At 40.8% G+C, this 24,869-nt stretch overlaps 1 protein-coding gene and 2 long non-coding RNA genes across 9 annotated transcripts in view; 2 read left to right on the forward strand and 1 right to left on the reverse strand.

Moving 5' to 3' along the window:
- The window catches only part of LOC310678534, a 241,139-nt gene that overhangs the window by 197,815 nt on the left and 18,455 nt on the right, over positions 1-24,869 (reverse strand). The gene's annotated exons all lie outside the window — the stretch shown is intronic.
- Positions 139-24,358, forward strand: PDCD10 (programmed cell death 10). Of its 7 annotated transcripts, none has more exons than XM_083442450.1 (8): positions 139-345; positions 10,928-11,139; positions 12,176-12,229; positions 15,919-16,036; positions 16,484-16,610; positions 19,998-20,076; positions 20,577-20,659; positions 23,850-24,358. In XM_083442450.1, exons 2-8 carry the CDS (start codon positions 11,044-11,046, stop codon positions 23,929-23,931), a joined length of 639 nt encoding a protein of 212 aa, XP_083298576.1. In that variant the 5' UTR covers positions 139-345; positions 10,928-11,043; the 3' UTR covers positions 23,932-24,358. The 7 variants fall into 7 exon arrangements, 5 of the variants coding, with proteins under 5 accessions (XP_083298576.1, XP_083298574.1, XP_083298577.1 ...); XM_083442448.1 differs by having other exon boundaries at positions 155-265; XR_014511763.1 differs by having other exon boundaries at positions 189-345; positions 20,577-21,255; positions 21,660-24,358.
- On the forward strand, positions 21,142-21,946 carry LOC310678505. The gene is made up of 2 exons (XR_014511787.1): positions 21,142-21,271; positions 21,674-21,946. It is a non-coding gene; the product is annotated as an uncharacterized lncRNA (long non-coding RNA).

Here is a 24,869-nt window from a genome sequence, read left to right on the forward strand (position 1 = left end):
CCCAGTCCCGCGCCCTGATTGGTTCGTTCTCCCACCCTCCTCCTGGCCCTTCTCATGCCTCCCTTTTCACCCCCTCCGTCGCCTGGCTTCGTCCTTCCCGCAATGCTTCTCGGGAGCTGTAGTCTTTCCGAGAAGCGGACTACAGGTCCCATGGGCCCGCGCGGTCGCCGGCTAGTTCCGGACAACGCCTGGTTGTGTGGTAACGGCGGCGGCGGCGGCTGGCGAGAGGAGGAGGAGGAGGAGGAGGGCGCTTCCTTTCCGGCTGGTACTTCCGGGAGCAGCGACGGCGGAGCCCGCTCGGGAGCCCTAAAAGGCTTCGAGGGGCGGGTGGGGCAGGGAGGGGAGGTAAGGAGCTTTAACTGCGGCGGCTCCGGCGGCCTTTACCGCCGTTGTCGTCGTCGTTTACCTCAGCCATTCCTATTACCCTTATCATTAGCGCCGGCAATGTCCGCAGGGGTCACTGGTAGGTTTGCGCGGGGCCTAGCCGCGCCGCTGAGGTTAAGCCGCCCCGGAGGCGTAAGAGGCCTTGGAGAATCCCGTGGCCGGGCTAGAGCCGGCGAGGGGCCTAGTTGCCTCCGTCAGGCGCAGCTCGGAGGAACCCCAAGCAGGAGAGGTCCCCCTACCCAGCCAGCCTTCTCCCCGGAGGGGCAGGGCCTCTCACCGACCCCGACCCGAGATCTCCCAAGCGGAAGAGATTTGCCGGGAGAGGCCAGGCCGGTGTGTCTCCCTGGGAGGCGAGGGACGGGGCGGGGGGAGCAGGTGCCAGCGCTGCGAAGCGGGGAGGTATGGCCTGTCCCGTTGGGGAGGATTTGGGGCTAGGGTGGCTTTCGTACTGGGGGGGCCAAATACACATCAAGGGTAGGCGGGGAAGGTCGGAGGGAGAGAGGAAAGTGGGGTGGGGGGAAGAATCGGGAAGAGGAAGCAGTCTCCATGGGGGAGAGACCTTAGGTCTCTTGAAGCAAAGGAGGGTGTGTGTTTGCAGATAGATACAATACATATAATTTCCCCCCTTGACGGTATTTTGTCTAAATTATGCTGAATAATAATATAATATTGCAGGGGGTTGGAGACAGTAATGTTTTCCTCCCTCTGCCTAAAGAGGAGGGCAGCAGCATAGGCCAGACAAGCCTGGTCTGTGTAAATAACAGAAGAAAAGAGACTGTCTCCCTTCAGGTTGCAGGTGGTAATGTGGTGGGCCATGTTATTATTATTACTTTTATTAATGCTTTCTGGCATGGGGAGGAAAGCTGACATCGTGGAAAACATTGGGTTCTCATTTCCTACATGTGCTCAGTTTTCTGCATGCAAGGAGTGGCTTTCATAGATAGGCGCTCGGTCAAGAGTTTTGTATTATTATACAGCCCGTAGCAGGAAGTAGCCCAGGTATGTTTTTGCTGCTTTCATCTGTTTCAGTAGACCGGTACTTCACTGGAGTGGTGTTGTGTGTCCACACATGTGCATGGCCACGTCCATCTCTCAAGTGTGGAGAGCTGATGTGCTTGTTAGAGATGGCTTGGTGGAGGGCTCGAAGGTTTGATGAAGAGGACTCTTGGGCCATTGGATGCAGGGGATTCCAACAGAGTGCTAGATTAGGTGGGACCTTTGCTCTGATATAGCCAGGGCAGTTGTTGCATTCTCTTGCATGGATAACAAGAGGGTGGAGTTGGATTCTTGAGTGGGGTGGTAATAGAATAGATATTGGTAGTTAGAGGGAGTACTTTTTTTGGGGGGGGGGCAAATCCTTGGCATATTAGGATAACTTGCATAGAGTAATTTCCATTGAAAATGTTCCATATTTATTGCTAAGATTTGGGATAACATAGAGAATGATCCATCTTTTAATGTTTATTTTGCTTATATTTAGTAAACAAAGCTGAAGACTTTGAAATGGTCAGGTTTGCCTAATGCTGCACATGTAGTTGTTATCCACTCACTCTCCTTCCTTGGAGGTTTTTAAGCAAAGGTTGGATGCCATCTGTCATGTATGATCCAGTTGAGATTCCTAAATTGCAGGGGGTTAGACTAGATGACCCTTGGGGTCACTTCCAATTCTATGATTCGTTATCACAAAGGAATTTATGAAATGGGGAAAAAAGTTGCGGGCGGAAAAATAAAACTTAGAAAATATTTCCAATTTGGAAAATTTCCATCACACATCATTGGGCATAGCTTAGTTATCTTGTTTATTAGGTTAAACTATGTTGTCATATGGCTTGGAAGTACTGTGAGGGTTGGTAGAATGAAGGCAAGAAGAGTGTGTACAGTAGCTAAGGAGTTTGCTTTGGAGTCATTGAACTGAGCATGCAGGTTGCTGTCAAAGACAAATTGTTATTGATAGGTCCTCTGCCTTTTGAACCAAGGCTCCCATTTTTTAGCTGGAGAAGGCAAGAGGGGTATACGTGTCTCCATCTTGATGTGACCAGGCTGAGCAGCTTTGGAATCCTGAGACTTGGAGAATTTTAGAGGCCATTTTTCTAACATGGCCAGGGAACAGGGCTGTTTGGTGACAAACGCCAGGCAGTAAATACTGAACAGTGGTACCTCTGGTTACGAACTTAATTCATTCCGGAGGTCCATTCTTAAGCTGAAACCATTCTTATCCTGAGGCGCGCTTTCGCTAATGGGGCCTCCTGCTGTGTGCGCACCTCTGGCACGCAATTTCCGTTTGCATCCTGGGGCAAAGTTCGCAACCAGGAGCAGCTACTGCGGGTTAGCGGAGCTCGTAACCTGAAGCGTTCATCCCCAGAGGTACCACTGTATACTGAAATTGTGAGACAGACAGTCTTGAAGTCTAGAGGTAGGTTTCTTAAAAAGAGGTGCTGATCTTTAGTGTATTGCTTCATGGTAAAGATAGATTAATCTAATGACAGTAGCTACTGTGTAGTAATCGTGCTCATTCCATTTGAAGCCTTTGTTGGCTTAACACTCATTTATGTGAAACTTGTGTTTATACAGTTGATAGTGGCAGTTCCTGGATCTTTTGAGTTGCCTGGATTCTTTTATGGGCTGTTTATCTCATAATGCATCTGAAAAACAGAAAATGAAACTGATCTATGTCATATGGATTTGAATGTTCTTTCAGTTTTTATAAGTTAATGAAGACTACAGAAATAGCCAGGTACAAAGCTGTTTACCATCTGATGTACCTTCTTTTTGAGGTGTGTGGTTTTTTTTTTAATTGAACATACATTAGCAAAATGTTGCTTTTCCCATTAGAACATTACTTATCAGTGTTCAAAATTAGCCAGGCACCAGACACATTTTGCACCTGGCAATTGACCACTTGTGACCAAGTGAAGATGCCTAGTTGCCAGGATGGTGCCTGCCATGTCCTACATCTGGAAGTACATGTCTGGGGATCATTGGATCTGGAATGTTCACGCATACTACCAACACATCCTGTAGAATTCTTTCAGTTATATTGTATCTGCACAGTCGGAATGAATTTCTGGAATAAAAATGCTTTTTCAATGGAGCCTGAGCAGGATCAGTCACCATTCAGAAAAAGAGGTTGGAATGGGGCGATATATGTGGACTGTCCTGGATCAAGTGACTTTTCTTCTCTAAGTTCTCAAAACTTTCAACCTAGGTCAAAGTTGTCATCTGAATTAGCCAGATACTTAACCGAGAATCAATGACAATCAGTACTTCATTTGAAAAATAAGACTTTAGAGGTGTCTTGCTCAAAAATGGCAACCAGACATTCCATTTTGGCGACTGAAACCCGAGTTTAAGGAGCCATTTGGCTCCTAGCTTATGTATCTGAGTTTCTAACAGTGCTACTGTTGCTAGTCATATCTAGGGTCACAGATGCATGGTAATCCCATACTATTCAGAATGTCCATGTAATCATACTTTTTGAGGTTTAGGTAGTCTTCCTGGTAGTATTCATTATTTTTTATAATTAAACTTTAAAGATACACAAAATAGGTGCAGATATGGTGGAGGAGCAGAAGTAATGAATTGTATTAGTTTTTACTGATAGTTTCAAGAAGTGGCTTGTGATCCTTATGCTGCCACATTATACGCAGGATGCTCTGTTTTAAAGGCTGCACTAGTTGGTGAAAGAATGACATTTCCCCAAGTGCCAGAATAATATTGTCTCTGCTCTGGAAAGTGCAGTGCCCAATAATACAAACACTAATTTTGTTTGTAAATGTTCATATAGTTGGGAAAATTTATATTGCAATGTGACAGTGGGCAATCCTATGTACAAGAAACTGATGGAAAGCAAGCCGGTATGAGTTAAGCCAGCAGAAAGTTACACCAAATCCAAACCCTGGTCATCAATGGGGCTGACGCAGCTCTGTCTAAGCTTGGTGGAGAGAAAGAATGATCCTTTAAATTAGAGTTCTGTGTTGGGTTGCCAGGTCATGTGACTGAGCTTATGATCCAGCCTAAGTCCATTCTCCCCTGCCCCAGTCCCGCCATTGGAATGCCCCCTTTTGAGGACTTACACTGGCCTTGGCTCAGATAGCTTCCGTTCAATTAGGAAGAACAAATTACACCTGCGCATATTTGGCTGAGCTGGGATTGGGGGTTTAACACTAGCTGAAACAGATCCATTTTCATCCTAAGCCGCCTGTCCTGATGGAACTTGCCATATGATTGTCCCCTGCGAAATTTTTTAAATAAAGAAAAAACATTGAAGAAAGGTGCCTGGATTCTTCATAACAAATGAAGAAAAGCTCTGTGTTTGTGCACCAGGAAACTTGTCATTTGGAACTGCTCTTAATGAAAACCCTAGACCTATTTATTAGTTTTTTAATTGGAATCTAATCTAATAATAGCAATTAATCTGTTATATTTATATCGAATTTTTAAATAATGGGTAAGCAAATAAGTGATGTACTTGCAGAAGCAAAAATTGGTTAGAAAAGCTATTTTCCTTCAAAGTGTATTGTTGCTTGTTTCTAAACCATGGCAGCTTACTAGTATTTTGAGAGAGAAAAGTGTTAGCCTTTAAATAAACATGCTTATTTCAGACCATCAGACACTTAAACAGTTTACTGTTTTTGTATCACTGCTGAAATGTTCTTAAACGTTGACAGACTCCAAGGGTAGGAAGTTGTAGAATTAAGTGACAGTAATGATAATGTTGTTCTCCATGTAAACTTCTTGTTCTTGCCACAGACTGTAGCACATCATTAGCAGATAGTGTTCTGTAGCAGTTAGGCAGCCATTTTCCATGGTAAGTGAGTCTAGCACTGTAGAGGTCAACACGGACATCCTGGATTGTGCTTAAAAATCAAATATGGAGGGCCATTCTGTTAAATTCATGATGTTTGGTCAGCACTGCTCTCCCAAAAAACACTAAATAGTTTTATAGATAAGCACAAAAGAATGGGTGAAGGTTACTTACTGATGTCTAAATGGTGCTGAAAACATTTCTGCCACCACCTCCTAAGCAACTGTTGTTGGCATCCGTCTGTCTTGGGCAATGGACTGCTACTTCAGGGCTTAAACCAGGCAGCTGGAAAATCGCAGCTCCTGCTGTGGCTACAGAGACAGGTAACTCGTATGTGCTGCCTCCTGCATTGTTTTTGCTGCATTAGCAGCACCCAGGTGACCTCCCCAGCGCACAGGCCTGGGCAATGTGGTTGGAGGTCCTGGGCTGCCCAGATTATTATTATTTATTAAATTTATATTTTGCCCTGGATCCGGAGGGCAGTTCACAGGATTAAATCACAATATAAAAACAGAATACATAATCAAAATAAAAACAAACAAGGCCCCCCCCCCCACATTTTTAATAGGGCATTGGATGACAATCAACCAAATGCCTGGTTAAAGATCAACATTTTCACCTGGTGCTTCACTGACGTGGTGCAAAGGAAAGCAGAGCAAAACATTTGGCACCAGCTTGGCTGCAGGAGTTGCCAAAAGGAGGAGTACAGGACTCCTCCCAACCGTCTTAGGGAGTCTGCTCCAGATTTGTATAGGGTTTACTCCTTAGCCTTTTCTTCTCTCAAAGAAAGGTGTCCTGAAAGGCATCAAGTACAGGTTTTTCCTCACGCATGAGTATAGCCGCAAGTCAGCAGAGCTTTAGGATCAGAGTTTTTCTTCTTCCAGATAAGCTACCTTTCCCAGGTTGACGGGCCCCATTTCCCCCTTAAGCAGCTGTAATTAGCTACTATTAGAAGTGGTAAACTGCCTTGTGATCTGATTTGGTTTGGCAGTACCTGCCCTGGGTTTGGTAAGTCATTAGTCATCATGATAAGATAAAATAATAAGAGTTATTTTTTTAAAAAAGCAGGTAACTCCATAAAGAGCTCAAAGAAAGGTGTTAGTAACTGTGGGACTGAAATTTCAAGCTAGTGCTTTCTTCTCCGGAGACTTAGAGAACAGGCTCTCTTCTGGAATGAAAATCTTCTCATAGACTTCATTAAGAGCAGGTAGTTCTTAATAGCAGTTTCCCCTGTGGCATATCAAGGTAAACTAGGTCAAAATAATTACGTAGAGAAATGCTGAATATTATGGTACTCATGACTGTGTATGCACTGAAGAAGTTGCCATATATTAAACACTTGTACAAGTAAGAGTATAAACAGAGCATTGTATGCAAATCGTAAAAGTTAGATTATTTTTGGACAATTGTATGTGAGTTTCCATTTAGGATAATTGTTAGTTTCCTTTAAGAGTCCTGTTTCTGTCCTCTCCAAGCATTGCTGTATCTCCCCAACAGATAGAACAAACCAGCAGGGTAGTATTTCATTCTTCATCTAATTTAATTATATTCCCCTTCAAAATTTGGGATCTGATAAAATCCTACACACCTAGATTTTTGATGCTGGTACTTAAGAACTGAAAATTTAGCTCTGTTCAAGACTCACACTGGCTCATAATTTTGTCTGGTGCTCTCAGTATGAAATGGTTTCAGCTCTGAAAGCATACCTGAAATTTGAATTCAATACAGAAGTAAGACAAATTAATTTGGGCTCTCATATGCTTATGTGTTGCTAATGTTTCTGTTTGGTCCTGGAAAAATCCCAGGCTCTTCCAATGCCAAGGTGCCTAAATATTGGCTGATGATGATGCCCAGTACCTGAATTTGTTATTACTAGCTCTGTACACTACTGGCTGTTAGGTATTTGCAGTGCATTACAGCAGTGTGTTAACTGCTTTTAACATTGTGGTGAAAAAACACAGGTTTGTTATATGTTGGTGCACATCTATGTAATTGCACTTTGTGGCACCTGAGAGTTTATTGGGAGCAGAAGATGGTGTACATTTCATTAGCCCAAAATGTTCTTTTGAAATCCAGTTTCAGCTATTTTCAGAAATCCTGACTGGAGGCTGCAGTCTCTTCTGAAGCATGAGTGTTAATTTCTGTAAAAAGCTAAGTGTAGAAATAGTGTACGCCAACTTGGCTTGGCAGTATGCTTGTACTTTGGCCAAATACACAGCTGCCAGCTTCTATTTGCTTTTCTATTTGGCTTGCATGCTGAGAGAATATACATTAGAAAATTGGTCAAGGTTAATTGCCTTGCTGTAGCTTCCCCTAAGCTTTTTGTCTGTAAACCAGTAAATTTACTGCAGTGTAGCTAGACAGATGTCATCTTCCTTCTTCAAAACTTAACCTCTCTTTGCTGAGGGAAATGCTGAATTCAGTGTGAGGTTAGATAAAACCAGCCTTGCAGGCAGTACTTGTGGGGTTGGTTATCCTCATGTCTCATAAGAAGAGCCTGCAAGTGGTCTATCTAGTCCCTCATCCGGCTCTCAAAGTAGTTAAGCTGATCCCTATGGGAAGCAGACAAGCAGAAGCAGAGTCTTGATTCACAGCAACTGGCATGCTGTTTGACAGTGGATGTAGAACATAGCCATTGTAGCTAGTAGCCCTTGATAGGCTTAACCTACATGAATTTGTCTAATCCTCTTTTAAAGCCATCCAAGGTGGTGACCATCACTACTACTTGTGGGTGAAAACTCCAGAGTTTAACTGTAATAATAATAATAATAATAATAATAATAATAATTTCTTATTTATACCCCTCCCATCTGCCTATGTGCTGTGTGAAGAAGTACTTTCTTTTGTCTGTCCTGAATCTTCCAGTGTTCAGCTTCATTGGATGTCCCTGAGTTATGAGAGAGGATGAAAAACTTTGCTCTGTCCACTTTATTTGCACCATGCATAATTTTATGCGTTGCTGCCAAATCTCCACTTACTCACTTTCCCCCTTAAACTAAAAAAGCCCCTTTCCTCATAGAGGTTGTTCCATCCCTTTGATCATTTTGCTTGTCTTTTTCTGAGCCTTTTCCATCTTTACAATTGCCTTTTTGAGATGAGGCAGCCAGAACTCTGCGTATTACATCAAGTGTGATCACTCCATAGATTTGTAAATTGGCATTGTGATATTTGCAATTTTGTTTTCAATTCCTTTCCTAATGATCCCTATAATGGAATTTGTCATTTTCACAGCTTCTGTACATTGGATTAACATATCCACTGGGATTCCAAGGACTTGTTGCTGGCCATTAAACCCCATGAGCATATATGTGAAATATGTGAAACATTTTTGGTCCAATGTGCATCACTTTAAACTCTCTCCCCCTCCCCATTTTCCTATCCATTTACTCACGCTTGGGTGAGTGAATGTACTTGTTCAATACCTTATTAGATGACCCTGACATTCTAGAGGCTGTGCAGCAAACATTAACCTCAAAATGAGTTTTTATACTTAAAGGTGAAGGAAATAAGAGAGGAGCTCTTGACTGAGGCAATGCATGGATAATGGAAGTTAGCTTTTGTATGAGACAGGATCATAAAGTGATTTGGTAGAAACTGGAGCAGTAATTTTACCTTTTCAGACTCGGCACTCTCTTTTAGTCCATCCTGAAATCTAGGAAACTTTGAATCTTTCTTTTGCCCTTTCTCCCTTCATTCCCTCTTACTTTCCATCTCCTTTGCTCACAGTTTCCACTGTACCACTTTATAGCTCAGTTGATTAGACTGTGATGCTGATAACACCAAGGTTGCAAGTTCAGTACTCATTCGGGACAGCTGCATAGTCCTGCAATGCAGGGGGTTGGAGTCGGTGTTACAGCGCATATATAAGCCAATTGCCAAATGGCATCTTAAACCTAGGTTACAGTTGCTACAATGGAATGTTTAGGTGCCTTTCTTTTTGCTGTGGGAATTATTATCATCATTATTACTCATTTCTATATGGGTTTATATTTTAAACAACAAAAAAAATCAAAGCGGTTTACAGTACATTAAATCATCAAATAAAACAACCGAGAATTAAAAAAAAAATCAAGCTTAAAGGAAAATATTTCAGGTTTGCTTTACCCATATTTATTTACTTACTTAATTTATATAGCTCTCCCATAGCAGTATTCTAGGAAGCCAGTGTGGTATAGTGATTGGAATGTCAAACTAGGTCCTGGGAGATGAGGGTTCAAATCTCCACTCAAGTCATAAAACTCACTGGGTGACCTTGGTTCAGTCACAACTCCCTTGAGGCTTGCCCATCCCCTCCAGCTAAAGTTAATAAAAGCCAGGAGCAATCCTTGCCACTTCTTCTGACCTTGAAGCCAGGTTAGGGTTCTAGTGAATTGAAGATGTAGAAGGAGGTGGGAGGTGGAGCCTACCTCACAGGGACATTGTAGGTCTTAACTGAGATGGGGAGGAAAGCATATACTGTAGTCCATGGAGAAAAGGGTGGGATATAAATGCAATAAATGAGCTGTTCTGCTTACCTGCTTAAAAAAGCTGGAGGGGCCAGCCAGCTGGAGATGTCAATTGCCAACCTGGCATCCAGAGATCTCCACATAGTCGCGATTGGACCTGTGCCAGTCACAAAACATGTCTTCGGCCCGTGGGATTTTGAACAGTGGTTGGACTAGATAATCCTCAGAATCCCTTCCAACTCTACAATTCTATGATTCTTCCTTGCTTTTTCTCTTATCAGTTTAACACATAACCCAAAAAAGAGATTGTGTTGCTTTGTGACTCACTTTGGGTTGAAGGCAACCTGCTTGTGTTGCCTGGGTCACTGGTTGAAGACCAATGGACTAGATTAATTTTACCTGTCATATTATTAAAATCCATTTAATAGATATTTTGAAACATATATGTCCTCCACAAACTTCTCATGAGGATGAAAAAATATTTCAGATGTGTCGGAGTTGGCATACTTAATTGTTAAGATCAATTTTTTAGGCATACACTTGGTTAATGCTTTTCCAGCATAGTTTTTCATATCCTCCGTGAAATAGGAGTAATTCCTTACCAATACTTGAAATTCAGGTCCACTGTTCTCTGGGCTGGGCTGGGCTGGGCAGGGTGGAGGATCTTAAACCAGATTTGGTTTCATGAACCATTATTTTCCGTTGAGCTAACAGTTGCTGGCACACCCTTATGAAAACAGAGCTTGAGACTCTTGTTTGTTTTAAAGCAACCTAAGCATAGAGGTTTGTGTAGCTTTTTGTACATTTTAAACCTGTTACAGCATAGCCATACCTATACAGTAAATCTATTAAATAGACCATCGGCTATTACCTTTGCAGATGACATTATGCTGGCATACATACAGCTTACATGTTACTTGCTATTTTGGGTCTCTTCGATCACTTTCCAAGCAAGTCACTGTTGGATGTATGACTAACTTTACTAGCGCTGATGAACGCTTACTGTATAAATTGTAAAAATAGCATTGACCTTTAGCATTTTAAAGACATCATTTCTCATTTTCATTGCTCTTTTCAAGAAAGTGGCTGAAATGAGAACTTGTGATAAATCCTCAAGAACTGCATTAATTGCATACAGATCATCAGCTAACCTGCAGCACATTTGAACTTTGATTAGAAGGGAACTGAGCTTATTGGGGCAGTACTGAATCTACTGCATCACATTTTTGGTAGTACTTCTTGTCTGAAAAGTGATACTGATCATAATGAAGCCTTCTCTCTCTCTTCCTTCCAGGGTAGTTTTTTAAAGTGCTCTAAGCATTCTGATACAACTAGAAGAAAGAAGAAACGCTTCATTGAATGAGAAGTCCATTGCTTTGATAGCCATTTTCTTCAAGAGTGGGTCTTTGAATGAGGATGACAATGGAAGAGATGAAGAATGAAGCAGAGACCACTTCTATGGTTTCCATGCCTCTCTATGCTGTTATGTATCCTGTCTTTAATGAGGTAACATGCCTTCTAGTTGATTTTCTATGTATTACAGTGTTTGGGAAGCAGGAGGTTAGAGGATACCCTAACATACTGTTTATACTTGGTAAGCTAACATTTTCTACCAAGTCTTTACAAACTGCTCTAATGAGTCCTGCTTTCTATCTTTCTTTGGCTTGGCTTATTTCCATGAAATCAATATCTATAACCTTAACTTTTTTGGCCCCAGTTTGTTTCTTAGTTCTGGCATTCTTTTCAGGACTTATATGCTCTCAAGATACTTCTCAGCATATGCAAGTTTCTGAAATGTAAACTCAGTTGGTTTTAATTAGTATCCAGGTTTTAGGCAGCCACAGAGATGGCAGAAAGTCTTGTACTATGTTTCTGCAGTTTCACAGAATTGACCTGTTTTAAAATAGTAAAATCCAGAAATATTTGCTGATCCAGGAAGCTGGAACTTTTGTTTTTGTTTAAGTATGCAAGGAAACAGCCCTTCTCTGGTGTGCATTTAAGAAAATCATATATAAATATTAAATTATCTTTGCAATTATTACACACTCCTTGGAAGTATAAGCATCTCATTCTGTCTGTCTATAATAAGCTATGTTCCAGTTGTCACCCTTCAGTCTGTTAAACACAACTGTAAATCTTTAGGAGTCCTTTTTTGTCTGTCCTATGAATGGATTGTTGAAACGCATCACTGCAACACCCCTGGCTGTATGTTAGTCAAAACCATGGCCTTTATAGAAATGGTTCTCCACCAGCTGTCAAATTCTACCAGATAACCAGTAATTTTCAGGTCTTTGCTCCATTCACAGAACCATTTTGCCATATGAATATAGAGAGCAAAAAATCACCATGCTATCTAATTTTATGCTTGTAAGTGGCTGTGTGAACCCTTAATTTTGAGCTGAGAGGCAGTGCCTGCTACTCTTAAACATAGAATCAGCTTAAGTGACAGAAAATTTGGAAGTGGAGTTTCATAAGGCAAAGTGTTTTTTGTTTTGCATGTTTTATATTAGTATAACAATTTACTTTTAACTCCACCTTGCAGCTAGAACGAGTAAATCTATCTGCAGCTCAGACACTGAGAGCAGCTTTTATTAAGGTAAGAATAATTAACATTGTGTGTATTTGTACATGAGCTTCCTACAGCAATGTAAAAATTGGATTAACTGCATACCGGATTTAGCTACTGGTCTTGTTCTGTCCTGATCCATTACTTTTCTTCTCCCTAAGGACCCCAAACAAATTCCCATTTCCTGCACTAATTAGCATGCATCTGGTTGAGACAGGCAGAAAGCTATCTGCTGTTTGGCTATAGCTCGGATGTGAAGCATCTGCTTTGCATGCTAAAGGTCCTAGTTAAATTCTGGTATCTTTGGTAGGAATTGTGAATGACCTTTGCAGAGACATTGAAGAACTTCTAGAGTAGAAGTATTGGGCTAGATACCCTGACTTGGTCTAACTTCATAAGTTAAATGCCTATGCCCTATGGCGTTGGTGATGTATTCCAGATTTGCAGACAGTTAAGGAGATTCTGCTCCTTTTCTTTGAGTTTGTAATGCCAGTCTCCCATCTCAAACCTGGTCCCATTCATGCTCTCTCCTCTTCCTGTCATTTACTGTATTGTTTCCCTGGTCGCAAAAGGCTTAAAAGGGTTCCCTCTCACACTACTTTAAAGGAGATACAGCAGAGATAGCCATGCAGTGCTAACCCTGTTGTTGGCTTTGGTTTTGAGGTCTGAGAAGTGAGTTGGAATTAGCCCAGTTTTGCTTCCCACCCTTTGGAAAGACTGCTGTGGCATGCATTGGGCTGTGTTTCTTAAAGAGCCTAGAAATGCAGCTGTGATTATCCCTTGGTATCTGTTTTCTACTTTGGGCAAGAGCACAAAGAGCATGGTGGGAAGTCCAATGAGTTTTTCCACTCATGCTAGTTCCTGGGACAGTTGCTGCTTGAACAAAAGAAATTAGAAAGCATGGCTTTATATTCTGTGGGGCTGCGACCTTGGCCACTACAGTGGTACCTCGGGTTACATATGCTTCAGGTTACAGACTCTGCTAACCCAGACAATAGTGCTTCAGGTTAAGAACTTTGCTTCAGGATGAGAACAGAAATTGTGCTCTGGCGGCGTGGCGGCAGCAGGAGGCCCCATTAGCTAAAGTGGTGCTTCAGGTTAAGAACAGTTTCAGGTTAAGAACGGACCTCTGGAACAAATTAAGTACCGAGGTACCACTGTATTTAAAAGACCTGCAAGTGTCTCAAATAAAATTATTTATATTTTGTTATGTGAAAACCAATCATGCCTCTAACATATGCGTAAAATGGAATATAGTCATAGTTAAACACTTCATATCAAAATTATTTGTTACTCAGTATTGTAAACTTTAATAATCAGCAGTGCTCTTTTGCCACAAGCTTTTGGCTTGTTACTTACAGCCTTGTATTTTGAATGAGCACAGTTACACTCTTTGTAAATAAGTTGCACATTTTTTCTTCTAGTAGAAGTGGGCTTTATTTATGGATAAGAAGTCGTGGTTAAATTTCTGGCCTTATAAAAAAAATACTGCCAAATTGTATGGTTTATGTTCAGATTGTCCCATTTCTTGTCTAGGAGTACAGCTTAACTTTGACAGCATGTAAGCTCAGTGCTTTTTCTTCTACCTTCTGTCACTAAGCGGGCATGAATTACTGAAGCATAACTGCACCAGCTTAAGCAACTTCACTCCCAACATTTTTTTTGTTTTTGGTAGAGATATTACGGCTTCTGAAACGCTTGGTTTCCAGGGACAAGAAACTAAAATACTTCTTGATATGGCATTAGTAGAATTTGCTTTGAAAGTACTATACTCCTTTTTGTGTGCCATGGTTCAAGAAGAAATTTTGGCAACTTAGAAGACTCAAAATTGTATCTTTAAGAGAAAGATGCAAGCACTCTTGTTAACTAGCTAACTTTAGGAAGCAGCTGGTTATGGGGCTTTGTGGACACTCTGAAATGCTTTAAGAAAATTCATCCAGTAGGAAAAGAAGCTATATTCTTATGCTTCAATGAGGAAGGCTTTATGTTCAACATCAGGAACATGAATCTAGAAGCTTCAGCATTTGCCCTCAAAAGATTTCACAAACCCAGTTGGCACTTAGAAATTTCCCCCTTCAAGCACGTACCCTTTTCTCCCATGCTGCATTGCAAATTGCTTTTGAAAGTCCCCTTAATTTCTTGAAAGGCTTGCCATGCAACATGGGAGGCCGCTGTTTAAAGGCAAACAATATCAAAAGACACACTGAGCCGACAGAATTATCAATCTGGTTCTTTGGATTGTGGCCCATAAGAGTAGATGAGCAATGATTAAGCTATCTGGGGAGTTTTTGGAATCTTCCTTTATGGTTGGGCAGGCATCTTTCTGTTAAGCTAATGCTACAGAGGTCCTTTGGGCATCTGCATCTAGCACCGGGGTGGGGGGCTGCTGGTTCAGGAAGCAATGACTTCATAGATATGAGAGCTACTTCACAAGCACATTTTAATAATGATAATAATGACTTTATTGTCAATGTACAACCTGTGTACAATGAAATTAACCAAGACTCCCCCCCCCAACACTCAATCTCATTGCACTCTGTGTGCTTGTTGCACAACACACCAACCCCGAAAGTCAGTTGCACTATATTATTTTCCGTTCAGCAGCCTAACAGCCCACGGATAGAAACTGTTTTTTAGCCTGTTGGTACGACTGATTAAACTTCTATATCTCCTGCCCGAAGGTAGAAGATTAAAGAGGTGCTGGCCGGAGTGTGAATCGTCCCTGATTTTGCACACCACTAAAGCCAACAAATTCTTTTTGAACTGGTGGAGCCTCCCCAGTGTAAAAGGGAAAACGGCACTTGGTGATGTCTCCTTAGCGGTCCTCTTTTGGTGATGCAGGAGATGGTGTCCCATTCCTTTAGCCTGATGGACTGGGTTAGGGAGGGACTGAAGATCAATACAGTATTTGTGGCCTAGGATAGCCTGTCTCTGGCCTGGGATTTGGAGTTTACCTTTAGATTCTGTTCTGAGAAACAAGCATGTGAAGTGGGAGTGCAGATTTCCTTGTTTATAATTTAGAGGAATTTGGGCACAGGTGTGTGGAGCAGAAAGTATCAATCTTACTTCATAGTTTGTATAGTCATTACTGTGGTGGTTGACTGTTACTACTTCATGTTATATCCTCTGTAAAAAGCTAAAAAATCAATACTGTAAAAGCACTCTGAGGAAAGTGTAAGACATGGGATGTAGGAAATGTGAGGTTTTGCAGCTCCTTTTTACCCTCCGTGGAGTTCATTATCTCCTGTTACTGTTACAAGATATGCACATTGCTAGCTGTTGAAAAAGTTATTCTGGTGTATCTAAAGATAAGAGCTATGAAGATAAGTTGAACGTACTTAATTCTGTGCAGCCTATAATGTTGTAGGGACTTAAATGTAATCATGTAAATAAGTCTGTCCCTTAATTTCAGTTGGGTTAAAAAGAAGAAGAAAGGTTGTTATAGTGCATAGAAATAAATGTTGCACAGAAATAAATGAAATGGCTTACTGGGCAAAGTTACAAATGAAAAATGTTGATGCAGTCCAAGAAATATAGGTCTTCCTTTCAAGGAGAAAATGGTGGTGCAGAACTGGATGTTTATTATGATGCAGTGCTGCTTGGTTAGCTTTTAAAAACATAATTTTGAATTTAGAACCCGTAGTGATTCTTGGATATCTTTTACTGCGTGCAAATTGACTGTTGGTGTACTAAATAAATAAAACTTATTTGAAATGCAGGCTGAGAAGGAAAATCCAGGTCTCACACAAGATATCATCATAAAAATTTTGGAGAAAAAAAGTGTTGAAGTTAACTTTACTGAGTCTCTCCTGCGCATGGCAGCTGACGACGTAGAAGGTATTTCTGCTAAACTTCTGTGATTGTGCTGATTGATACTACTCTATCATGAAAGGTGTTTTTTATTTTTTTAAAAAGAGATGAAAAATAATTGTGAGTTCAACAGAAGTGCAGTTTGAATGCAAATCCAGGACTTTGTTCTGTTTACTGGCTCTGAAATACCCCTCATACACCTAGAGCACAATTTGCTTATCCTGCTTTGGCATGCCCCTCAAGCATCCTTCAGGCAGTCAGGCGCACGTCTTAGGACTTCAGTTACCTACTTTGTCTTACACTGAAGATGGAAAACCGGGTGGGTTCATAGTTCAGTTCTTGCCCACCATGTGCATTGTGCATTTGGTACTGGTGTGGTTTTTGGGGAGACCCTGGCTCAAATCCCCACTGAAAAAGAAAACCAATCTTATTGCAGTAAGTAACCAATTTCTTTTTCTCTCTCACCCCCTCCAGAGTATATGATTGAAAGGCCAGAGCCAGAATTCCAAGACTTAAATGAAAAGGCACGAGCACTTAAACAGATTCTCAGTAAGATTCCAGATGAAATCAATGACAGAGTGAGGTTTCTTCAGACAATCAAGTAAGTGCTCCTGTCTAAACTAGTTTGCTGATCCAAGCAGAAGACTTTCCTTAAACCTGTCTTTTATGTTGGTCTCTCTCAAACGCTTTTTATTTTTTGCTTACAGATTATATGTAGTGTAGCATGTAGTGTTTTTAAATAATGGTTTTTATCATTTTAGCGTATGGTGCTTGTGAATTCTTGCTTCAAAATTAAATTTTCTTTCTGTCTGCTGTTCAAGCTGTGGATTGACTTTAGCCACTGCAGTGCTGATAGTGGCTACTGCAGCTTAACCAGCATCTGTTACTTGGCAGTGGGCAGCAATGCCAATTTTGCCCAGTTTGCCGTAATAAAATTTTACTTATAATAGTACTTTAAGCATTCCATCAGATTTATTAAAAACGGACTTCCTCTAACCTTAAGGGAACCATGTGCCAGATTGCATTATAGCTTTACCAAGTTTTTTAAGGGTAAAGAGGCTGTCACAGTGTCTACCTAAAGAGTAGCTATGATGGGCACTAGAAGCGACTGACTTCCAATGGTGCCAAGACCCATATGTGCGGCTGTTTTTATTTATTTAATCAGTTTATATTCTGCCCTTCCTCCCAAAAGAGCCCACAGTGGCAAACAACAAGTGATAATAAAACATGTCAGAAACGGTTCCAATACAGATGAAAAACTGGGAAAGATCTCTACTTAAAAGGCTGCTGGGAAGATGAAGGTCTTCAGTAGGCACTGAAAACACAACATAATATTTAAAGGGAGGGGATTCCAAAGAGTAGGTGTCAGATGGTTTCTGCAGAGCATAGTGATTGATGAAATGATATTTCAGGTATCCTGGTCCAAGCTGTATGGGGTTTGATATGTTAAAACCAGTGCCTTGAAGTTAGCCTGGTAGCCAAGTGACAGCCAATGCAGTTATTTACTGCAGGATAATGTGTTGGCAATCTCCTGCCTCAGTGAGCCATTGACCTGCCACATTTTGTACCACCTGCGGCTTTTGGACCAACTTTAAGGGCAGCCCCACATAGAGCATGTTGTAGACATCCAGCCTGGAGGTTACCAGCACATGGGTGACAGTGGTCAAGCTATCGTGGTCCAGAATGATCATAACTGCATTTATCAGCCGGTAAAAGGCAGTCCTGGGATGCAGGTGGCGCTGTAGGTTAAACCACACAGCCTAGGACTTGCTGATCAGAAGGTTGGTGGTTCGAATCCCCGTGATGGGGTGAGCTCCCGTTGCTCGGTCCCAGCTCCTGCCAACCTAGCAGTTCGAAAGCACGTCAAAGTGCAAGTAGATAAATAGGTACTGCTCTGGCGGCAAGGTAAACGGCATTTCTGTGCACTGCTCTGGTTCACCAGAAGCGGCTTAGTCATGCTGGCCACGTGACCTGGAAGCTGTATGCCGGCTCCCTCGGCCAATAAAGTGAGATGAGCACTGCAACCCCAGAGTCGGTCACGACTGGACCTAATGGTCAGGGGTCCCTTTACCTTTACCTTTAAAAGGCAGTCTTAGTCAGTGAGGTCACCTGGGCCTGTAGAATAAAGGTGGATCCAGGAGCATCCCCAGACTACAGACCTGGTTTTTCAAGGGGAGTAAAACCCCATCAAATACAGGTCACTGACCCAAATGTCTGTCTTGCCAGAATTTAGAGACAATTTGGCCCTCTCATCTAGGCATTGGTCCAAAGCTTGCATGGCCTCTCAATTTAGATGTGCCTTGTGACATGGCATATTTAAAAACGCTCCCATGTTTATGACTATAACTGTAAAACCCTTTCTGCGTTGCAGTGATGAGAAAGTAAAAGACCACAATCCATGAGAGGGTTAAGCTTGCACGTTCATTTGAATCATTTGATTGGAGCCAATTTTTTTTAAAAAAACCTGAAATTAGTTTTGAGACTCATTTGGTGTAATTAAGTTCTGTATGTTGATCCATGATTCCTTTGAATAGTTAAGCTAAAGGCACTTTGCCTATCCACAGGGCAGCAAAATTGAGCTCTCCGCAGATTGAGTAGGAGGGGGTTCTGCATACCTAGGGAGAGCTCTCAGATAGGCAGAAAAAATGTGCAAAAAATCATGTGCATGGTGCTGTAACAGGTGGACTGAGAGCACATATTTTCTTATCCCAGTTGCACTCCTTTACTTATTCAAGAATATTTGAAGTAGTTAAGCCCCCCTCTCCCCATACATTTAAAATACTTCTCCCCTTGAGAAGCATTTGTTAGGATCAGAGAGAAAGCACTTCCACAAATCTTAATTAATCCCTCCAGCTCCCATTAAGGTTCATCCTCTTAACCCAACTTTCCCACAATCTCTTCCTTATGCTGAAGTCACCAGCTGCAAGCATGATTGGTGTGACATAACTGATTTTGGGGGGGTTATTGAACAGCTTGCTGCCCACAGAATCCCAAACCTAAAAAATGGGAAAGTATATCCCAGTTGTGCAGTAATACACATAGAAGACCTGCTACCCTGCTTCAGTTGCCAAATTATAATCCCAACTCTTTTGTGCCTTTGGTTTTAACATGGCAGTTTGATAGGCATTTTTGAAGATGAACTGCAAGGAAGCTGAAGTAGACCTGAATATGCTCAGTTACTCCAAACATCTTAATGTCACACTTGCTGCCTTGGGTGTAGATGCTTGTCTGAACCCTTCTCAGGCTATGATTTTAATTTCATATGTGACTTTGGGGAGGATTCTGTGGCTTTGGTTGTAATTGTGAAAACCTGAGAGTTGTCCACAGATCATAGTGTTAACTCTCTTTTCTCTCTCCTGACCTCTATTAGCCCCAGCGCAAGGCTGTTTAGTCTTGTTGTAGAGTGACCTTAAATTCTGCCAAGTTAGAACAAGATGAAATTGTATCCATTAATTCTGAGAGGGGCTACTGCCATCAAATTGCTTTCAATGATACTTGCTGTGACAGTTTTCTTCCAGGTGGTTTAACTTTATTTAAATGCCTAGAGACTTAGGTAGGACAAGATAACAGCCTCAATTCATGAGATCAGTGCTCACAAAATAGTTTAAGGTGAATCATGGGTCACTTTTTCATATCTGTTCATTTTATTCATAGTATATATTCAGAGTTCCTCTGAAGGGAGGGTATCATTCTGAAGACAGTCCAGAGCTCCTGCTGTGTAACTCTATTGTGTCGAGTTCTAAATCCAGCAGATGCTACCTTTCCACATAGGAAGGCTTGCATTAAACCTAATTTGGACTTTGAAATGCTATATAATCTAATTAGTTCTTGGTGTTCTCTCTTGCTGTGCCATATCTAAAACTCATTCTGTAAGACAGCAAATCCTTTAGAAATACATGTCAGACATAATTTTGGAAGTGATTAAAATTCTGCATTGAGTTAGTCTAATTTTAAAAGATGTTGCAATTATCTTTCCATTGCCAAATAGGGACATCGCCAGTGCAATAAAGGAACTTCTTGACACAGTAAATAATGTCTTCAAGAAATATCAATACCAGAACCGGAGGGTATGTGAATTAAATTCTGCTATGTTGGCTTGTCAGAAATATAAACATATTAACTATAAATATTAAAGGATCCGCAGTTTATAATGCTTGGATGGTGGGAATTGTAAATCATTTCAACAACCACTGGCAGTTAAGACAAATAAACTTGCAGAGGAAGAAGCAAACAGAATGAAAACCAATCTTCTGTCACTAAGCTACTAGTTTTTCCTGCTGCCTGGTTTTTAGTATTTGTGGATTTTTTGTCTGCAGTGGCTACATTTAAGGCTTAGTATAATTTTCTAATATGCTCTGTATGAATTTTGTTGCTGTAAACAAACATTCCCAGATGCATTTACAGAAGTGCTGTTAGTCGTTTCATTTCTTAAACAGAATTTTGCTATCACAGCACTTATGCTTATTTTCTTCTGCTTATCTTTTTAATCAGTGTCCAGTGGCTAATAAAAATGGTTTATGAAGGTTGAGGCTTTGATTGAATGACTCTTTGCATATGTATATTTCAGGCACTTGAGCACCAAAAGAAAGAGTTTGTAAAATACTCTAAAAGTTTCAGTGACACTTTGAAAACCTATTTTAAAGATGGAAAGTAAGTATGCTTGGGGGTTTTTTTCTTTTCGTTTTTCGAATTGGTGAATTTGTTATGTCTTGCCTGTCATCTTTCTTTCTAAATATTTATTTAAAATATTTTGTAACAGCAATGAGTATTGTTTGCACTGACTAGTGTCTTAAGCACTTCTTCACTTTCTGCTAACAGACTTCAACAAGTGTTCAAAAATAGATTGGCCTGTTACTATAGAGATTGCCATGTTTTCAGTCTTAACATTAACTTTTCTTATATTGAGGTGGCTGCAAACCTGATGGGTTCAAAACAGGAAAAATAATCCAAGCATGTTTTCTTCTGCTCTTCCAACACTGTCCAGCATTCCCCAACTAAAATTAACACATTTAATGCTGCTATGACAGATTGTTTGGGGAGGGGGGATAAGGAATGGAAAGTCTCCTAAAAGTAGTTATCATATATGGTCAAGTTAATGGCCATTTTAGGGATGAGGAAACTGGTCCTCCAGAGGTTGTTGGACTCCAACTCCCATCAGACTCAGCCAGCATGGCTGATGTTCAGAGATTATGGAAGTTGTGACCTTCTAGATATCTTTCCTTATAAGCCAGGATAGCTGAAATGGAGTATCCAACTATGGAAGTGATATATCCCAAAGGAACACATACTGGGAGCAAATGGTGGAAGGACGTCCCTGGTCAGTAATTAAGAGGCCTTTATGCTTTGTCCAGGACATTATGTATCTTGAGTACCAGTGGCTAAGGAACAACTTTGGGAGAGAACAAGAGGACTCTGAGAGTTGGCCACTGTGGGAAACAGCATGCTGAACTGCATAAGCACTTGGTCTGGTCTTTGTGCCACAGTTTCCCAACTGATCAGTTCCTTCTTGCAGTTGGCACTTAACATATGCCATTGCAGGAGTGCATGCATTTTCACTGCTCCTTAGCGATGTACTGCACATGAGGGGAAGCATGTGCAACAAGACTAGCTACAGCAGCCAGTGATGGAAGTTATCAAACAGCGATTTTAGCTCTGGGTAGTGAGGAGGAAAATAATCCATCTGTTCCTTGACCTGGTTCATAGTAGTTGGAGTTAAATGGACAATTCGGATATACACAAACTCCTCCAGTCTTTGGCATTGTACAGTGCTCAGTTTATTTAAAGTTTATACTACTGTATGGTATTATTCTGGTTTGTTAAACACTGGGCAGCCCAGGAATTCATTAGTTAGTAAGAGTGAAACTAACACATGCTGTGACTGCGTATAATTTGCAAACAAGAAGTGAAATTGATTTAGCTGAGGATGAAGAAGAAGAAGAGAGAAAAAAGGTCACTTTTACTAACCAAGCAACACTCACATTTGAGTTTTATGGCCTTCACTAACTTAATTCATTCTAGCGTTACTTAGCATACAAGCTGAGTTGTCTGGGGTTGCGAGTGTATGTAGGTCATTGGATTTTACTGCTATGGTCTTATCAAATTTTTATTTTTCACGTTTGCTGCTTGTGGGGTACTCTGCTTTTGAAAAAAAGTTAACAACATCCCTGCCAGCATTTGGGTGCTGCCAAAAGTAATTATTTGAATCCGGACCAATGTGTGTAACACTGGTTGGTGGGGGGAATATAATTGTGTACAGTGCTCCCATGGCTCTTACATGGGGCTTCCCTTGAAGATGGCATGGAAGTGTCAATGTAGAAATGTTCTGATCACCTTCTAACACCATAGGATTAGCACACTGAGCCAATTTTGTGCTATTTACTGTTTCCAGGCCCAATTCACTGTGCAGTGTTCGACCTATAAGGCCCTTTGTTGCCTACAGACCACCTACTCAAGGGACTGCCACCTCTTATGTTGCCCCATATAATAGTTGTGATTGGCTAATCAAGCAGTTTTTGCAAGAGTGGTGATAGTGAAAAAATAAGGCTTTTACTGCCTTGGCCGCACGACCTTTGAATGACTTGCCTCTAGAAATGAAGAGCAGCCCCTTTTTGTGATTTTCATCAAGAGCTGTAAGACCTTTTTGGCAGGCATTTGGTTGATTTGGGCTGCAATCTTATATCTACTTACCTAGGAATAAGGCCCATGTATTATCATATACGCAACTGGGCCAGGTTCAATGCTCTTACGTTAATTTACAAGGCCTTTAACAAGTTGGATCCAGGATGTCTCAAGGGCCACCTGATTTGTTCTTTCCCTAGCCAATAACTGAAGTTTTGGGTAGGAGAGTCACTGTTAGTGGTCCGCCGTGGCTCAGATGCATGACTTGTATCCACCAGGAACTGTGTTCAGTATTGTGTGCACAATTTTATGGAGCACTCTTCCATTTGCGCTCAGATGGTTCCCCTCTCTGTTGAACTTCCAATACTCTCCGCCCCCCAAAAGCAGGCATTTTAACAGAATTCCAGAATTCTGATTTAAACTTTCAACTTGTCTCAACTTCCAAAAAAAAAAGTATTCAGCTACTTTTACATTGCTTAGAGAAAATTGAAATTGAGCAGTATATAGATTAATGAAATAAATAAAGACATTCACCGCAAAGGGACTTACTTGTCAGTACAGAGTTGAGGTGTTAGTTGCTCAGTGTATTTTGAACTGTTCCTATAATTCACTTCTTTATTTTATCATGGGTTTTTTAAATGAGGTACATCACTTTAAACATCTGGAAAAGTAGCTTAATAATGCTTTAGAAGTTACACTTTTAAGAAACAAAAATGAAGCATAAATGTGTCAACTTTGCAACAGGATTTAAGATGGGTAAGACCACCTTACTTTCTTTGCTCACACTGGTAACAAGAAAGATGTGTTCCTCATTGTGTCCTTTATTGAAGAAATCTTATGCAAGAATATGTGAACGAGTTCCATATTTCAGAATTTGAGGTGAGAGGTGTGCTAATATGTGGAATGTTTTGTGCAGATTAAGTATTTTTGTATGTCATTCAGTTGGTTGGAGAGAAATCTGTAGGGAGAGAAACTAATTATTGGGCACTTCAAACAAACAAACAACCTAATTAGTTCAAGTTATCAGTCCAGGTGCTGCTCCTCTCTAGCACTGAATGATCAATTGATCAGCATTCTTGCTTGGAGTTGTAAGTGCTGAAAAATAAGCAGCATTGAAATCGACGCTAGTGCCATTCCACTTGAATAACTTTTGAAATGTATTCTATCTGATGGCTTCAGGTCTCCATTCTGCTGCTGAAATGTGTTTTGTTTCTTACAACAGGGCAATAAATGTGTTCATAAGTGCCAACCGACTAATTCATCAAACCAACTTGATACTCCAGACCTTCAAAACTGTGGCCTGAAAAAAAAACCTGTATATGTTGAGAGCTGTACTTTTCAATGGTGGATAGGATACCTTTATATGTAAACTTTAAAGTTTTGACTGTATAAATTATCAGTCCCAGTTGAAGGGACCTATTGCAGGATTTTGAATGGGATTTATTGCCATCTTACACCATATTTTTGTAAAAACATTGTAGCTTAATCATAATCTCACGATGAAAGATTTTGCATCACTTTTTTGCTATTATCATTCTTTTCAGAATTATAAGCCAAAAGAATTTACGCCTTAATGTGTCATTATGTAACATTCCTTATAAGAATTGTAAATATTTGGTGTTCTGTTTCTGACATTTTAACTTGAAAGCAAAAAAACAAACAAAAAAACTGCAAGATGATGTATTTAACGATATTGGTGGCAAATATTCAATAAATAGTTTACATCTGTTAGACTATCTGTATAATCTGTTTCCATTATATTATCTTTTAGGATTGGAAATGGGTGGTGTTCATGTCTTCCACAAAGGTTTAAAATATTATCCCAAAGATGATAGTAGGGAAAGGGGAAACTATTTTTCTTATGTCCTCTTCAGCCATTCCATTATTCACTAATGCGCTGTGAAAGGGAATTCTCTCGAGTGCGACTGATGCTTGTGTCTTCTGCTGTGTGTGCCTGCTGCAGATGCTCACAGCCAAACTTAACCCCTGTTTGTCAGCTGTTAATAACTATTACCTTTTGAGTGCTTTCGGGAAAGGCCATTTCTTGGTTTCTCAGAAATGCTGTTGTTGGAAAGTTAACAGCTTTTAAACCTCCTAGCTTCCAGATGTTCTGTATTTCTGGTAGCAACTGAGAAACTGTAGAGTAGTGGGGTGTGCAGCTGCTTGTCTCCCTCAAAGCACTGATTGCACACAAGTCTTATACATAGTACTTGGAGTTTGCAGCTGGTTTGCATATTTCAAA

This window comes from Podarcis tiliguerta (genome assembly GCF_965153285.1).
Source record: "Podarcis tiliguerta genome assembly, chromosome: 5".
Lineage (NCBI taxonomy): Eukaryota > Metazoa > Chordata > Lepidosauria > Squamata > Lacertidae > Podarcis > Podarcis tiliguerta.

Coding starts and splice junctions, on each gene's coding strand:
- PDCD10 (XM_083442450.1), top strand. CDS start 11,044: ATGAGGATGACAATGGAAGAGATGAAGAATGAAGCAGAGACCACTTCT. Junction 16,037..16,483: donor GGCAGCTGACGACGTAGAAG/GTATTTCTGCTA, acceptor CACCCCCTCCAG/AGTATATGATTGAAAGGCCA. Junction 20,660..23,849: donor ACCTATTTTAAAGATGGAAA/GTAAGTATGCTT, acceptor TTCTTACAACAG/GGCAATAAATGTGTTCATAA.